This window comes from Macaca thibetana, chromosome 8 (genome assembly GCF_024542745.1).
Source record: "Macaca thibetana thibetana isolate TM-01 chromosome 8, ASM2454274v1, whole genome shotgun sequence".
NCBI classification, from domain to species: Eukaryota; Metazoa; Chordata; class Mammalia; order Primates; family Cercopithecidae; genus Macaca; species Macaca thibetana.
The window spans coordinates 115,741,888-115,760,468 of NC_065585.1; the positions used below are offsets into that span (position 1 = coordinate 115,741,888).

The 18,581-nt window shown below is 36.9% G+C and overlaps 3 protein-coding genes across 8 annotated transcripts in view; 2 read left to right on the forward strand and 1 right to left on the reverse strand.

The window, feature by feature from the left end:
• Positions 1-18,581, forward strand: part of CCDC25 (coiled-coil domain containing 25) — a 614,024-nt gene that overhangs the window by 547,200 nt on the left and 48,243 nt on the right. The gene's annotated exons all lie outside the window — the stretch shown is intronic.
• LOC126961761 (lymphokine-activated killer T-cell-originated protein kinase) overlaps positions 1-18,581 on the forward strand; it is a 394,985-nt gene that overhangs the window by 189,023 nt on the left and 187,381 nt on the right. The window lies entirely within an intron of this gene.
• The window catches only part of ESCO2 (establishment of sister chromatid cohesion N-acetyltransferase 2), a 30,663-nt gene that overhangs the window by 4,759 nt on the left and 7,323 nt on the right, over positions 1-18,581 (reverse strand). For all 3 annotated transcript variants that reach the window (XM_050802486.1, XM_050802484.1, XM_050802487.1), the window contains exons 5-10: positions 16,275-16,332; positions 12,384-12,501; positions 11,104-11,235; positions 8,027-8,116; positions 7,274-7,417; positions 424-599 (exon numbers count right to left, since the gene is read on the reverse strand). In XM_050802486.1, the coding sequence (XP_050658443.1) occupies positions 424-599; positions 7,274-7,417; positions 8,027-8,116; positions 11,104-11,235; positions 12,384-12,501; positions 16,275-16,332 (718 nt within the window). The remainder of the gene's footprint in view (positions 1-423; positions 600-7,273; positions 7,418-8,026; positions 8,117-11,103; positions 11,236-12,383; positions 12,502-16,274; positions 16,333-18,581) is intronic.

Sequence of the window (18,581 nt, forward strand, 5' to 3'; positions counted from 1 at the left end):
CTGTCAATGAACATGTACAGCTTCTGTAATTTTTCAAACCTTTACTTTGTATAGATTTATTGAAGCATAATTTCACATCTGCTAAGTCTAATAACAATTTGAGATTGTATTTTTGTTTTTTCTATTTTTTTCTAGCAATCCATTTTTATTTTATTAGTGTTGATCTGTGACAAATTAAACTAGTCCTTTAGCACAGGTAGTTTGAAAAGCAGTGGGCTAGTATGTTTCAGACCTGGAATATTGTGCCCTAGACTGAGTACATCTAGTATGGTTTTTCTAGTGCCAATACCTTCCTTAGTCTGACTTTGATAGTATTTATACAGAAGTATCTTACCAATATCCTTCTCTTTAGCTCAGAAGCCGAGAGGTACTGGGAAAGCTATGAACCTAAGGTTCTGGATCTAGATCCATTTTATTTCTTACCTGAGGGTATCAACCAGTCGTCTTGCAATGCGCTTTCTTCTCTTCAGTCTGAAAACCCAGATTCTACTTATCCCACAGACTGCAGATTCTGGTACATCTGAACATTGCCAAGCCCTAGAACATTCTGTAGAGGTTGGGGATCCTGGACCAGCTGGTTCAGACAGGACACGAAAGGCCTGCAATGATATATAGAAGCATCTATAGCTAACAACACAGATGAGTTCACACTGCTTTTAAAAAAATATTCCTTAAATAAAACAAGTATCAAAAATTTAACTTATATCTCCACCAAATATGTTAAAAATATTTTCTATTTCTTAAATTCTTATCCATTTAGTCACACAATGCTTTAAAAAAAACTAATGGTGTTGAGACATTCACACATTCTAGTGCGTCCCATAGCATTATGAAACTTTCCTCTTTAATTAAAACAATTGTAGACATTAGACTCTTCCTTTCAATAAAGTATATCAACCTCTAGCATTCTCTCCATCCTAAAATGTATATATGACCACCTAAAGAAACCAGTAACACTAAAGATTTATATCTATTAACTATGAAATTTGGTTGGCATTGCAAGTTTCTTAAAAAACATTTTTATTTTGAAATAGATTCATGAGAAGTTGAAAAAACCACTACAGAGGACCATGTGTCCTTTCCTGAGTTTTCCCCAATGATTACATCTTCCATAACTGGTATAATACCAAAACTATGAAATTACCATTGGTAAAATGTGTGTGTATAGTTTCAGGACACTTAATCATACCTGTATATTCATTTAACTACCATCACAATCAAATACAGAACTATTGAGTCACCACAAAGATCTTCTTGCTCATTATAGTCACATCCACACTACCCCGTCTCCCAACCTCAATCCCTGACAACCACCAATTTATTCTCCATGGCTATGAGAATGTTATATATTATATAAATGAAATCACACACCATATGACCTTTTAAGATTAGCTTTTTTCCACTCAGCATAATGCCCCTGAGACTCATCCAAGTTGTTAAGGGTATCAATTCTTTGTTCCTTATATCGCTAAGTAGTATTCCATCATATGGATGTATCATAGCTTATCATTCACTTAAAGCATTTAAGGACACTTTGGTTGTTACCAGGTTTTGGCTATTACAAATAAGGCCGCTATTAACATTCTTGTACAGGTTTTTGTGTGTACATCAGTTTTCCTTTGTTTTGGCTGGATCATATGGTAAATACATGTTTAGTTTTTTTATTATTATTATTTTTTAAAGAGACAAAGTCTCACTGTTGCCCAGGCTGGAGTGCAGTGGCACAATCTTGCTCACTGCAACCCTCCACCTCCTGGGTTCAAGTGATTCTCCTGCCTCAGCCTCCCGAATAGCTGGGATTACAAGCATGCACCACCACACCCAGTTAATTTTTGTATTTTTAGTAGAGGTGGGGTTTCGCCATGTTGGTCAGGCTGATCTCGAACTCCTGACCTCAGGTGATCCGCCTGCCTCAGCCTAAGTGCTAGGATTACAGGTGTGAGCCACTGCGCTCAGCCTGTTTAGTTTTTAAAGAAACTTCAAAACTTTTTCCAGAGTGGCTGTAATATTTTACATTCCTACCGACAATGTGTGAGAGATCTAGTTTCTCCATATCCTCACTAGCATTTGGTATTGTCTCAATTTTTTACATACTGTTACCTCTTCTGACAGGTGTGTATTTAGTTTTTAATTACCAAAAACAAAACATTGTTTCTGACCTGAGAGTAGAAGAGAATAGTTGGCTACATCTTGCCTATTATCAGGACATAAGAGTCTACTTCTTTGAGATCAAAGAAGGAAAAGGCCTTTTAAATAAATACACAACATAAAAAGATGTAAACTGTAAAATTAGTAATGTTGAAGGGAGAAAAAGTACAGAGCTTTTGTAGGTGATATAAATTGTTATCAGCTTAAAATAGACTGCTATATTAAAGGATATTTTATGTAAGCCTCATGACCAAAAAGCGAAAACCTATAGTAGATACATAAAAGATAAAGAAATCAAAGCATACCACTACAGAAAATCATCAAATCCCAAGGAAGACAGCAAGAGAGGAAGAAAGGAATATATATAAAACAACCAGAAAACAAAACAAAATGGCAATAGTAAATCCTTATTTATCAATAATTACTTTAAATGTAAATAGAATACATTTGACAATCAAAAGACACACAGAGTGGCTAAATGGATAAAAACACAAGACTCAACTAAATATTGCCTACAAAAGATTCACACAGACGGCAAGTGAAGGGTCAGAAAAACATACTCCATGCAAATGGAAACCGAAAGACAACAGGAAGTACCTACACTTACATCATAAAAAACAGATTTCAAGTCAAAAACCATCAAAAGAGACAAAGAAGGTAATTATATAATAAAAAGGTCAATTCATTAAAACAGTTGTAAATATATATGCGCCTAACATTGGAGCACCTAAATATATATTTAGGATTCTGAAAGGAGAAATAGATAGGAATACAAAATTGAAGAGGACTTCAAGATCCCACTTTCAACAATGGATACATCATCCAGACAGAAAATAGATAAGGAAATGCTGAACATTTTTTTTCTTTCTTAAGAGACAGGGTCTCACTATTGCCCTGACTGGAGTGCACTGGTGCGATCACAGCACACTGCAGCCTTGAACACCTGGGCTCAGGTGATCTTCCTGCCTCAGCCTCCCAAGTACCTGTGACTATAAGCATGCACTACCATGCCTGGCAAATTTTTGTAAAGACAGGGTCTCACTATGTTGCCCAGACTGTTCTTGAACTTCTAGCCTCAAGCTATCCTCCTGCCTCAGCCTCCCAAAGTGTTGGGATTATAGCTGTAAGCCACTGAGTTCAGCCAGTAAACACTGAACTACACTTCAGACCTAATGGACCTAACAGAAACACACATAGTATTCCATCCAATAGCAGCAGAATGAATGCACATTCTTTTCAAGTGCACACAGAACATTCATACAGTATAAAATTATAGATCAATGACAGGAGGAAAAGTGGAAAACTGACAAATATGTGAAAATTAAACCACATGCTCCTGAACAACCAACAGATCAAAGAAATTAAAAGGGAAATTGACAAATTTCTTGAGACAAATGAAAATGGAAACACAGCATACCAAAACCTATGGAATGCAGCAAAAGCAGTTCTACATAAAAAAGAAGAAAGATCTCAAGTAACCTAACGTTACACCTCAAAGAATTAGAAAAAGAATAAAGCCCAAAGTTAGTAGAAGGAAGAAAATAAAGATAGTAGAGATAAATTAAATGGGGACTCGAAAAATAGAAAAGATCAACAAAATGAAGAATTGGTTTTTTGAAAGATAATAAAATTGACAAACCTTTAGCTAGAAGAAGAAAAAAGAAGACTCAACTAAACAGAATCACAAACAAAAAGAGGAGCTATTACAACTGATTATCACAGAAGTACAAAGGATCGTAAGAGACTATGGATAATTATATACCAACAAATCAAGTAACCTATAGGAAACAAATTCCGAGAGGCATACAACCTGCCTACACCAAATCATGAAGAAACAGAAAATCTAAACCAATAGAAAGGAGATTCAATTAGTTAAAAAAAAAAAACAACAACTTGCATCATAAGAAGGCCCATCTGTAATGACGTCACTGCTAAATTCTACCAGACATTTAAAGAATACTAATCCTCAAACTCTTCCAAAAAACTGAAGAGGAAGAATACCCCCAAAGTCATTTTACAAGGCCAGAATTAACCTGATACCAAAGCCAGAAAAGGACACTACAAGACCGGCCAATATTCCTGATAAACAGATGCAAACTGACACATTAAAAGAATAGTACACAATGATCCAGTGGACTTTATCCCTGGATGCAAGGATGGCTCAATACACGCACATCAATGTGTTACACCATATTAACAGAATGAAGAACAAAACTATATGATCATCTCAATACAGAAAAGGCATCTGACATCCTTTCATGATAAGAACTCCCAACAAATTAGACACAGAAGGAATGTACCTCAGTATACTAAAGGCCATATATCACAAGCCCACAACTAACATCATACTCAGCAATGAAAAATTGAAAGCTTTTCCTCTTAGATCAGGAATAAGACAAGGATGCTAACTCTCATCATTTCTATTCTACATAGTTCTAGAATTCCTCACCAGAGCAATTAGGAAGAAAAAAGAAAGGCATTCAAATTTAAAGGAAGAAGTTAAATCATCTGTTTGCACATGATATGAACTTATGCACAGAAAACTCTAAAGACTCCACCAAAAAAACTATTAAATTCAGAAAAGGCGCAGGATACAGAATCAACATACAAAAGTACCTTTTCTATATAGGAACAATGAACTACAAACTATCTAAAAAAGAAATCAAGAAGACAATCCATTTACAATAGCATAAAAAAAACCCACTTATGAATAAATTTAACCGAGGAGGTGAAAGATCCATACACTGAACACCGGAAAACACTGATGAAAGAAGCTGAAGAATATTCACATAAATGGAAGGATACCCAGTGTTCATGGCTTGGAAGAATTAATATTGTTAAAATGTCAATACTACCCAAAGCAATCTACAAATACAATGCAATCCCTATCAAAATTCCAATGGCATTTGCCACAAAAATATAAAAAAGTCCTAAAATCCTATGGAACCATAAGCGATTCCAAACGGCCAAAGCAATCTAGACCAAAGAGTAAAGCTGAGGGGCACTGCACTCCTACTGGCATTAAAACAAAACAAAGCAACTAAAGGAACAGAACAGATAAAATAAATCCAGGCATTTAGAGTCAACTGGTATCTGACAAACACATCAAGAACAAACAATGGGGCAAGGACACAGTCTCTTCAATAAATGATGTTGGGAAAAATGAATATGCACAAAATAAGAATAAAATTGGAGCCTTATCTCAAACCACATACAAAAATCAACTCAAAATGGATTGAGGACTTAAAATGACGGACCTGAAGCTGTAAAACTATAAGAAAAAAAATGAGAAAAAAGCTTGACATAGGTCTGGGCAATAATTTTCTGGCTATGACTCCCAAAGTGTGGGCAATAAAAGAAAGAAATGTAAAATCAAACTGAAGTTTCTGCATAGCAGAGTGGATAAACACAAACCAACCAACCTACTGATTGATTGGAAAAAAATTTTGCATATACAATAGTGGATAATAGCCAAAATATATAAATAACTCTATAGCAAGAAAACAAATACTCGGATTAAAAAATGGACAAAGAACCAGAATAGATATTTCTCAAAAGACATACAAATCAGGAACAGGCATATGAAAAATGCTCATTCAACATTACTATTCATGAAGGAAATGCAAATTAAAACAAGATCACCTCACACCTGTCAGGATGAGTACTATAAAAATACAATCACCATATGCAGCAATCCCACTCCTGAGTGTATATCCAAAGGAACTGAAAAAGTATGTTGAATAGAAATCTGTACTCTCATGTTCAAGGCAGCATTATTCGTAGCCAAGATATGTAATCAACGTAAGTGTCCATCAATGGATGAATAAATAAAGAAAATGTGGTACATATACACGTGGAATACTATTCAGCCTTTAAAAAGGCAATCCTGATGTTTGCAACAACGTGAATGAACCTGGAGGACATTATGTTAAGTGAAATCAGCCAAGCAAAAAAGAAAAATAGTGCAACATCTCCCACAGGTAATCTAAAGAAGTTGACTTCATAGAAGCAGAGTAGAATGGTGGTTGCCAGAGGCTGGGGGAGTGAGAGATAGGAGAAATGGGGAAACGTTGGTAAAGGGTACAAAGTTTAAGTTAGGATAAATTCTGCAGATCTATTGTACGGCATGACTATAGCTAATGTATACTTGAAAATTGCTAGAAGCCGGGCACGGTGGCTCATGCCTGTAATCCCAGCAATTTGGGAGGCCGAGGCGGGCAGATCACGAGGTCAGGAGTTCAAGATCAGCCTGGACAACATAGGAAACCCCGTTACTACTAAAAATACAAAAATTAGCCAGGCATGGTGGCACGCAGCTGTAGTCCCAGCTACTTGGGAGGCCGAGGCAGGAGAATAGCCTGAACCTAGGAGGCAGAGGTTGTGGTGAGCCGAGATCGCACCACTGCACTCCAGCCTGCGCAACAGAGCAAGACTCCGTCTCAAAAAAAGAAAGAAAGAAAACGAAGAAAATGAAAATTGCAAGGGGAGTAGATCTAAATGTTTTCATCACAGTAAGTTGATAAGTATGTGAGGTGAAAGATATATTAGCTTGACTTAGTCATTTTACAATGTATACCTATATCAAAATATCACATTGTACACTATAAATATTTGCAATTTTTATTTGTGAGTTATACCTTAATAAAGCTGAGGGAGAAGGGAAAGGCCAAACTGATCACTTATACTGGCAAAAATACAAACAAGCTGCTTTTCTCTCCAACTTCTAATAACACAAGGAGAAACTATGTCTTCTAGAACATTGCTAATTAGTACCCAAATTAGATTCTAATTAAGGGATAATGACTATTTTGCCAAAAATATTAACCTTCACTAAGCCACATGTTTAAAAACTTCGGTTTATAGATCTGCTTACTTAAAATCAATATACTTTATAGTCCAGCTGTGGAAATGATTACATGAACATAAGACTGGCTTACCTGTCCTGTTTACATAAAGCAAAATTCCAAATATTAATGGAAATAAATAACTTCAATTATCCACAAGGTCAAGATATTCCAGCAGAATGTCATTAATGGTAGCAATCTTAAATGCTGAGACTTCTCCCAACTTTTCTCTTTATTTTGCCCGCAAATTATGCCAATAATTTAAAATAAATATACCATACCTGTTTGATGGGTTCTGCAATTAAACACCCAACTACTCTCTTTTCATCAGATATAAAAAGAAAAGTTTTTATTTTGTTTGGACACTTAGGAACAACTTGCTGGAAGCCCAATTCATTATCAACAAGTTCTTGGACATCTTCTACCTAATGATTTTAAAAACCAAGACAGGTGAATGTTTTAAAAAGTACAATAGAAACTATACATATTTATATACACAAAATGTATGATTACTGTTACTTTAGTGTCTTTAATTTCTATTTCTTAAATTGACACACCTCCAAAATTATTTCAGTATTGATGCATGTAGCTGCTACTGTGGAAACAAGGTTTTAAGAACCTATTTTAAAGATCACTTTCAGTAGAAATTCAGACACCTGGGAGGGATAAGGAATAGAAAGCATTAAAACAGATTTGTTTTAGCTTTATTCATTATTCACGGTGGCTAGACATCCAACCTCAGAAACACAGGCAACACCAATATAAGAAATAGACCCTGGGGCCATTAATTTCTCAAACTGAAAGCTTAGTTTATCTTTCACAAGGGAAAGATGAACATAAAAGATAAGCTGTGGAGCCTTATCTGCCTTCTTTACTCCTTTGTCCTACAATTCTTAGTTTTGTATAAATTGCTACGAAAGTAATCATTAAGCAGGTACCCAAGTGAATTATGTCAGCAAAGGCAGTGTGCACTTCAACATAGGTTGATTTCTTGGGGGTGGGGAAATGCGAGTTAAAAAGATAATGTTCCATACCTTTTTGATAGCGAAGCTTGGATCATGTGGCAGAACCAACACAATTTTCCCATCCCAAAACTCTGCTACTACACGTTCTTTCTTCCAACCCTGCCAAAGGAAAAAAAGGTCACAGTTTAATTTGTGAAGAGAAAAAAACCAACACTAAATAATTTGATGTGCAGAAGACAAAAGGCTAAACAGTAACAGATATTTAAAAAAGACGAAATCCAACTAAAAGTAATGTGGGAAGAGACATAAAAGATGCCTAAAACAGGTACCTGGCCTCAACAAGCTTATATCCTATCTGGAGACATGTATATGATTATAAAGCAAGGTAAAGAGGTAACGGTGCGGTGGCTCACACCTGTAATCCTAGCACTTTGGGAGGGCTGAGGCGGGTGGATCACTCGAGGTCAGGAGTTTGAGACGAGCGGGCAGGTAGGGGAGGGGTAGAAGAATAAGCCAAATTCCAAGAAAAGGCTAAATAAAAGTCCTTATATGTTTGTCCCTTATGTTTAACAAGACCATGGAAGGGCACAGTCTTATAACTATTTTAATCTCAATCCCCAGCATAGTGCTTTGGCATGTGGCCCTAGTGTTTGAATGATACTAAAGTATTATGGTACTTGAAAAGGGTTTAAAAACCTTGGTAAGATGTCAATGAGCATAATGGGGAAAGTGGTTAACTTGCCTTCAGGCTAAGGCAACTAACTGAATAAGCACAGGTGTAGAGAATGGCAAAAAAAAATGTGGTGTAACTGACTGGAAAAAATGAGGTTGAAATATTAGAAATAAATTTAATAAGATCCACATTGACAAAACTATAAAATGTTCCTGAAAGACATCAAAGATATGAATCAATCAGAGGTATACTAAGTTTCTAAGTATACACTAGGTTTATATTATAGTATATACTAAGTTTATATTATAGTATGTACTATACTAAGTTTCTAAGTTATACTAAGATTTTTTTTCCCTAGAAATAAATGGCATTAGTTTGACTACTTTCAATAAAAATTAGAATAGGTTTTTTATTTGGGGGGAATGTGATAGGCTCCTTTTTTAATTTGAAAGAGTAAATGTGCAGAAAAAGTCAAGACATTTTTTACAGAGAAGGATGAAAGGGAACTTACCTAACTATACATCCAAATACAGTATGGAGCTACGTTTGTAAAAGTATGGCACTGGCCAGGAAATAATGGATGGTGCATAAGTGTCCAATAACAAGCCCATTTATATGTGGGAATTTAGTATGCATTAAAGGTGGCATTGCTAATCAATGTGGAAGATAAACCAGTCAAACAATAATGCTGGCACACTTTGCAGTCCTTTAGGAAAAATACAAAGTTAAGATCCATCTCTGACACTATGTCTTGAAAAACTTCCAGTGGATTAAAGGTCTAAATATAAAATTTATAGCTATGTATTTTTTTTAAATGTAGGAAAAACTTCTTACTAATTTTGGGACTGAGATGATGTTCCTGACTTAAGAAACCAAAGGTCACAAATTAGCTAAATAAAAATTTTGTTTTCTTTGTAGCAATATACACCATAAAAAGGTTAAAGAAAATCCAAGTAATGGTATTTGCTTGTATATGCAGAAAATATCTCTGAAAGATATATAGATGAACCTGTGAATGCTGGATGCCTATAGATAGGGGAACAAGGTTTCTGGAAGGGGTATGGAGAAACACTTCACTGGATATACTTTTGCATTCTGTGAATTTCGAATCATGTGAAAGTATTACTATATCAAAAATATAAATTCAAACCTTAAAAAAAGGGACAGGGAGAATGTATTTGTAACACAGGAATAATATACAAAATATATAAAGGATAACATGTCCAGTATGTTTCCACAAATTAAAGAAAGAAATCCAATATAGTATAGTCTGGCTTCATCAGAGAATGTGGCTTATTCCAGCGGCAGGAGCTTAGAGCTGGAGAGGGAATGTATCATGCGACAAGGTGAGCAGGGGCCAGATTTGAAGAGATCTGCTGGCCAAGGTAAGGAGTCTCGGTTTTATTCCCTAGTGCAACAGAAAGCTGCCAAGTGTGAAGCAGACAATGTCAGAACCTATGTTTTAGAACTTTCTGGCTGATGTAGAGATATCAGAGAGGGCAAGAATTTAAATTATACACATATATACTTTCTCTTTTGTATATATTTTATATGCACATATATAGAAAAGGTTAAGGCCAGATTAAAGAGCACCAAACTGCTGGTGGGAACTTTTTCTTTCTAGAAGTATGTAGAATTATACTAGACTTATGTTTTATTTGTGGCTTTTTTTTTTTTTTTTTTGAGATAGAGTTTAGCTCGTCACCCAGGCTAGAGTGCAATGGCGCAATCTCGGCTCACGGCAACCTCCGCCTCCTGGGTTCAAGCGATTCTCCTGCCTCAGTCTCCTGAGTAGCTGGGATTACAGGCGGCTGCCACCACGCCGGGCTAATTTTTTGTATTTTTAGTAGAAACGGGGTTTCGCCATGTTGGGCAGGCTGGTCTCAAACTCCTCACCTCAGGTGAACCACCCACCTCAGCCTCCCAAAATGCTGGGATTACAGGTGTGAGTCACCGCGCCCAGCCTAGACTTATGTTTTAAAACATTATTTCTGGTAGCACTATGGGAACCCAGAAAGCAAGCTGTTTCAATAAACAGGCTAAAAACATTGTGAAGGTATTAACTATGGCAATAAAAATAGGGGAAAAGGAATGAGTAGCAGGTACAATCATAAAGATAGGGCCAATGATAGGATGTGTTGGGACTTGAAAGGTGTTTAATGAATGGGTGGGACCTCACCTCTCAGAAAAAACCTGTAGAAGTCATGGAAAGGCTATTTTTTCTAAGGCTATCCATAAAGACAACACTATAGTGGGAAGAGGGTATCTCTTCAGGTCTTTGAATTTTGTATATCTTGACTGTTCAGCTCTGCTCAGAATGCAGTGTTTACAAAATATTTATCTTATATTGAGAAGATAATCTTGAAACATCATCATTAAAAGTTAACTTTTCAGGCTGGATGGTGGAAAAGAAATGTCTTTTTTAAAGCAGTTTTACTTCTAGAGCAAACTGAAAGACTATCTTTTGGCTCACCACATATTTGATTCCTTCCAGAAACCTGTGGTGATGCTGTACATGCTGCATTTCATCTTCAGGGTTGGAAGCAGTATATATCATACCACAAGACTTGCACACAGTAGCCCCAAAATGTTTCTGACCAGCGTCCTATAATTGGGGGGTATAAAAAGAAGCCCACTTAAATATAGCACAAATAGCTCTAAATTACGTACCTATAACCATTCATTCAAATTTCACCTAATTTTTTTTTTTCTGCTGACACAAGAGAAAAACTAAATGAAAGTCTGGTTACTATATCCTCCTTCCCTGCCCCAAAACAAAATGAAATGAGATCATGCCGGGCACAGTGGCTCATGCCTATAATCCCGGCACTTTGGGAGGCTGAGGTGGGTGGATCACTTCAGCCAAGGAGTTAGTGACCAGCCTGGGCAACATGGTGAGACTCCATCTCTTTGGCCGGGGCGGCGGGGTAGAAGAGACCTAAAAATGCAATAAATTGATGGAAGGGAATTGTTTATTTGAATGCACAGTGTAAAAACCAAAGATTCTTTTATTTTTACAAGATTCCTTACTAGACCCATGGTTCTAAGAAGCAATAAGACTAAACTGTGGAAATTATAGCTAAAACGAACAACAGAACTTTTTAATGAAACTTTTTTTTTTTTTTTTTTTTTGAGACGGAGTCTCGCTCTGTCGCCCAGGCTGGAGTGCAGTGGCCGGATCTCAGCTCACTGCAAGCTCCGCCTCCCGGGTTTACACCATTCTCCTGCCTCAGCCTCCCGAGCAGCTGGGACTACAGGCGCCCGCCACCTCGCCCGGCTAGGTTTTTTTTGTAATTTTTTAGTAGAGATGGGGTTTCACCGTGTTCGCCAGGATGGTCTCGATCTCCTGACCTCGTGATCCGCCCGTCTCGGCCTCTCAAAGTGCTGGAATTACAGGCTTGAGCCACCGCACCCGGCCTAATGAAACTCTTAAAGACCTGAAAAAGCCTTCTTTCAAAGAGAAGAGCAAAAATTTTAGGACTTCTGTATTAATTATACAATATTTTTCCTTAAGTGGCTAAGAATATTAAATTATTCTTAATATTGAAATTATTTGACAAGAATTGACAAAAAATAAAGTTCAGGAAAAGCACAGATAAATTCAAGAATATTCAGTGTCACCACCTATAACTCCCATTCTGTCACATAAAACATTGCTTAATGCCATTGAAAATACCAAGTTCTGAACTGTCTAATACAGGGGTTTTTCTGTAAAGGGCTAGATAGGAGAAGCTTTGTTTTGCATTTACTCACAATGATGAGCTGGTCTTTTGTTTTTTTACTTGTATCTCTGGTATTAGTATTTTTCTGGATATTGGTCTGTTTCAAGAAGTTGATAGATCCCACAGAAAGCTGTTCTTCACCTAAAGATCTTGACACAGAAAGTTGATAAATACATAAATTTGATAAATATCACAATTTGATATTTATTATAAGTTGATAAATATATAAATTCGTAATTTTTGCGGAATTACAAGGGAAAGAAAGCAGACATTTAACAGAGTACCTTGCAATTTTTAGTGCTTTCTGACATTAACTTGATGAGATAATAGGGACAGGAATAATGAGAAATCGGAGGCCCACTCAGAGAGGGTCAGTAATTTACTCAAGGTAAAGTAACTAGTAAATGGCAGCATTAACACTCAAATCCTGGTCCTCTGACTCCAAGTCCCAGGGACTTCTTTCTACAATATCAGATGCACAAAGATGCACACTTTGGAAACTGACTTCACCCTTTAAAAAAAGATTTTTTTGCTTTATCAAATCTTAGGATAATATTTACCTATACAGTTATAAAGAAATTCCTGGGGTACTGGAGGAAATAAGTATAATACTGAACCACAGATCCACAGGAAATCAGAGTCACCATCATATTATGACCCAGCAACGTTTTACCTGGGCAATGAAGCTATTAAATTTGCCTTTCCTTATACCAAAAGCAGCATCTCACTACTCTGAAATTCTTAAGGAAAAAAAAAAATTTAGGCTGGACAGATGTAGTTGAGACAATCTTTACCTATTAGGAAAGAATGCTGAGATTGACTTACAGAGGTTGCAAACCGGAGCCCCTCAGGCCAAATCTAGCTAGCAGACATGTTTTGGTTGACCCATATGTTATTTAAAACTTTGGATTAGCCTCCAATATTTTAAAATTTAGAGATTTCACTTAAAAATGTGTATTTCCAATATTAAAACAGACTGTAAGATCACTAAACCTCTATTCCATCAAAGAATCTACAAGTTCGAACTTGGAATAGCACATGCCCTTTTAAGTGGACAATTCTTCAGCTGGCCCTAGTTTCCACCCAGCCTGCTGGCTCTGTAGGTACTGAGTTTGTAACCCTTGCCTTGTAATGAAAGGAGTAGAAATCCCTAAAGAGTAGAAGTAAATAAGAACCCCCCCGCCCAGTGCCCAAAGTAAGAGGTTCAAACAACAGGGGGAAAAAAAAAAAACCTGACAGAGTAGAAAAGAAGAAAGTGGAGCATTAGCTCTACTGCATTAAGCTAAGTCAAGCTGTCTTCTTACCATTTGTCTGAAAAGTAGTTTTCAAATTGACTTGACAAATCTATGCTAAGAAATACATTTCACATGACTAGTATAGACATAAAACCAAAGTTTCACTAAATATACTTGCTGTGTGAGATACACTACTCCACTAAAAATAAATGCTATTGTTGGAGGCCAAAAGAATGGGAGTTGTGACCAATTCAGTATACCACTGGAGGCCATATAAGCAAACAGCAAACTGTTCTCATGAATGCAGGTTGCTGGCAAACTGACCAACTGCGTCTGCCACCCAGAAGGAATGCTGAGGGCAGTCATGCCCAGGCACAGTGTTTCTTGCCATTATCTACAGGCACATTTGAAGCTTGTTAACAATCAAGTGAACCTGTGATAAATCATGCAGCTGACCTTTACCTGCTCCCCTCTGCTGTTTCTACCCAATAAATACAAAAGGCTGTAGAAGCTCAGGGCCCTTGCTCACTAGAAGCGAGAAGCTCCCAACCCCTTCTTTAAAAAGATCCTTTTGTCTTTGTCTTCATTTTTGTGTTCGTCCACCTTCGTTCAGTCCCATAGTAACTGTCACTAGATATGACACCCTAAACTGGTCTGATGAACTACTAATGGGCTGCTACCTACAGTATGAAAAAACATTTGTCCAAGTTACTGACCCTTTTCACCTTATGCAGCCTTTGCTAACTCAGCTCTCCCTGACCCTGCATGTGTGATAGCCATCTCTTTGCTTCCATTTTAGCAATTGTAACACTATACTAGTTTAAATGTCTACCCTCCTCTAACCATAACCTTGATAGCAAGACCACGTTAATTATCTTCACATCTCTAGAACTCAGTATAGCTCAATAGCATGTGATACTCTCTAAATGTTCACTGAATGAATTTTAAAAACCAAAAAACAAATGTGAGACTAAGCACTTTGAGAATCTGTAATCTATCTGAAGTAACAGATTAAATCTCAAATTGCTGATAACTGACATTTTGGAGTCTACAAAAAGAGTAATATCATATTATTTAACAAATAGTATCCCACTGTCTTTTTTTTTTTTTTTTTTTTGAGACAGAGTCTTGCTCTGTCGCCCAAGCTGGAGTGCAGTGGTGCAATCTTGGCTCACTGCAACCTCTACCTCCTGGGTTCAAGCTAGTCTCCTGTCTCAGCTTCCTGAGTAGCTGGGATTATAGGCATGCCCCATCATGCCCAGCTAATTTCTGTATTTTTAGTAAAGATGGGGTTTCACCATGTTGGCCTAGTCTCAAACTCCTGATCTCAGGTGATCCACCCACCTTGGCCTCCCAAAGTGCTGGGATTACAGGCGTGAGCCACAGAGCCTGGCCTGTCTCTTTATACTAGACTAAATTAGTATACACTTTTATCAGTTAATTGTGGTAGGCTTCTGCTATGGTTTGAGCATGTCCCCCAAAATTCATGTGTGAAAACTTAAGAGGTGTTTAGCTCATGATAGCTCCACCTTCATGAATGAATTAATGTTGATTATTGAAGGACGTGAGGCTGCAAGCCAAGCTCTCTTGTTCTCTCATGTACACTCTCTTGTTCTGCCTTCTGCCATGGGATCATGCAGCAAGAAGGCACCCACCAGATGTGGCTGCTTGATCTTGGACTTCTCAGCCTCCAGAACTGTGAGCCAAATAAATTTCTGTCCATTATAAATTACTTAGTCCATGGTATTCTGTGATAGCAACACAAAATGAACTAAGACAGCTCGCATCTTCAATAAAAGGTCATGAAAGATGACAACACAGGTGAAAAATGGGAAAGGTGAGAAAAACTAGAAACAAACCTTTGAAGAGGAAAAGCTGCCCACTCAACCTAGTCACTGAGGCAATTTAAGATGAGGTGCTCTGAGAGTAAGGAAAATGTAGCCGGGAAGTTCCTTAGTTAATATCTGGAGTTATTTATAATCAAATGGAGAGAGAAGGATCAAAGCTACTTAGGAAGAAGATGTTTAGACTATAAGAAACTACTTTTTCAGAGCTCTGCTGCCTATCATGCTCTCTACCCATCCGTGCCTCCCCCAATGCAGTCTTCAGCTATACTTTATGATAACATTAAGCTGCTGCAAGTTACTTACTCCTCCAGCCAGCTTTCTCATCTACAAAATGGGTAACAATGGTACCTACATCATGAAGCTGTAAATGCTTATTAAATTGTAGCTACTATACTATCACCCAGGGAAGGAAATATAACTTAATGGGCATTTGGTTCAGATACAGATTCTAGTCCTGGTCCTAGTACCTAATAGCTGTGCAACTGTGGCTAAATTACTAACAGTTTCTTAGGCTAAAAATAGAATAATAGTATCTACCTTCTAATTTGTTGTGAAAATTAAGATAATAGATACAAAAGCTACTTATTACAGGTAAGGTATTATATGTTAGCAATTACTCTTACTCAAGCATATAAAGATCTTTTCCATCTCTCAACTCTTAAGTTCTTATGTTTCCATGAGGGACTGATTTCATCACCCTATTCTCAATATTATTCTCCTATTCCCCTTAGTGAGGAAGAAAAAAAACTCCCCAAATTAAGTAGCACGAGACTGAAAAAGAGACCCAGAGGACCTGTGTAATTTATAAGGCTTGAACTTTAAAACAGTAACAATTCTCACCTTTTTGAATTGACTGAAGATGCACTGAAGATTGGATAGACAGTGGACTTAGGAGAAACTGGTAGGGGAAAAATTGTGATAATGTGTATTACCAAATAAAATCAAAGCTTTAATTCATAAGATTTCAAAGGTTAATTAAGACAAAATACTACTCAAGATCGAGATTTAACAAAGAGGCAAAGGTAATCCCATGGAGGAAAAACAGTCCTCAACAAATGGTGCTGGACCAATTAAACGTCCACATGCAAAAAAAATTACACCTATTCAAACCTTATGTAAACTTAACTCAAATGGATCACAGATCTAAATGTAAAACTATGATCAGGCATGGTGGCTCATGCCTGTAATCCCAACACTTTAGGAGACCAAAAACGGGAGGATTGCCTAGGCCAGGAGTTCAAGACAAGTCTGAGCAACTTAGTGAGACTGTGTTTCTACAAAAAAAATAATAATAAGGTAAAAACATAAAACTACAAAACTTCTAGAAAAACTATTAGGGAATAATCTTCATGAACTTGGATTGGGTAATAAGTTTTTACACACAACACCAAAAGCATAATACATTTATAAAAAATTAATTTAGACTTTATCAAATTTAAAAATTGTGCTCTACAAAAAATAAAGAGAATGAAAAGACAAGCCACAGATTGAGGGGAGAAAATATTTGCAATCATGTATCTGATCAAAAACTTGTATCCAGAATATATAAAGAATTCTTATGGTATGCCGACAGTTCAGTGATAAATGAGAATTACTACTGATACATCCAACATCATGGATGAACTTTAAATGTATTACTAAGTGAAATAAGCCAGACCCCAAAGGATACATATGTGTAATGTTTTTCCTGGAAAAGGTAAAACTATAGAAATAAAAGGCAGATGAATGGTTGCCACCGGACTGCGGGGAAGGACAGTAACAACAAAATGTAGGCATAGGGAAATTTTAGGGTGAAGGAACTGTTCTGTGTGGTACTGTAATGGCTAATACATAATTCTATACATTTGATAAAACCCACAGAACTGTAAAAATCACAAAGAATGAACTTCAATGTACATCAAATGAGAAAAAAATATGTATAAATATCAACCAGGCTACTGAGGTAGCCTAAGATGGAATGCATACTGTGAGAAATGAACCTAACTATATTAGAACTGTACAGCATAACGACACCGAAGGAGGTAGGGGGAAAAAGAGAAGCTGGCCTAAGTAACTTCAGCAAATGGTGTTTTAACTAGAAGTTATAAGGATAAAGACAAAAAGACACTACTTAAAATTGTACTCTAGGCTGAGTGCAGTGGCTCACGCCTATAATCCTAGAAAATACGTATATTATTTAATATATATATATAAAACTATATATGGAATTCTACAAAGGGAAAACATTGAAAATATATCACATTTAGAAAAGAATGGCATGAGTTGATACAGGATTCCACAAAAGCTTACTTCGGCAATAATTACATACAGAAAAAGACACTGAATTAGATAAGATTCATCTCAACCTCAACATGAACAATGAGATGAAAGGTAAGGGAGGCCGAGGCACGTGGATCACCTGAAGTCAGGAGTTCGAGATGAGCCTGCCCAACATGGCGAAACACCATCTCTACTAAAAATACAAAAAAATTAGCCGGGCATGGTGGTAGACACCTGTAATGCCAGGTACTCAGGAGGCTGAGGTAGGAGAATCGCTAGAACCCTGGGGGCAGAGGTTGCAGTGAGCTGAGATTGCACCACTGCACTACAGCCTGGGTGACAGAGTGAGACTGTCTCAAAGAGAAAAAAAAATTGCACTCTAATTGGTTAATATATTTCTCACAGGGGTATGAATTAACAATTATGAAATGTTTTACATGTTTACTGGGACAGAACAAATAAGTAGGTGAATAGTGAATAGTAGGAACTAAGTTTCTCACTGTCTGAGAGGGAAGTTGCAGATGAAAAAAGGATAGAATAAATCCTGGAGTACTGGATTACAGTTGGAGATATCAACGTCCAACTGGCAATATGCAAACAAAGAAATAAGACAGGAAATGTCACAGACAAGACTAAAGACACATTACAATTAAACATAATTCAGTACCTTGGATTGGATGCTGGGACAGAAAGAAAACATTAATAGAAGATTCCAAATGAAGTTTAGTTAATAGTAATATACTACTACCAATATTTGGTAAACTCCAAATAAAGTCTAGTGTTTATGGCCAGGCACAGTGGCTCACGCCTGTAATCCCAGCCCTCTGGGAGGCTGAGGCGGGTGGATTACTTGAGGTCAGGAGTTTGAAACCAGCATGGCCAACATGG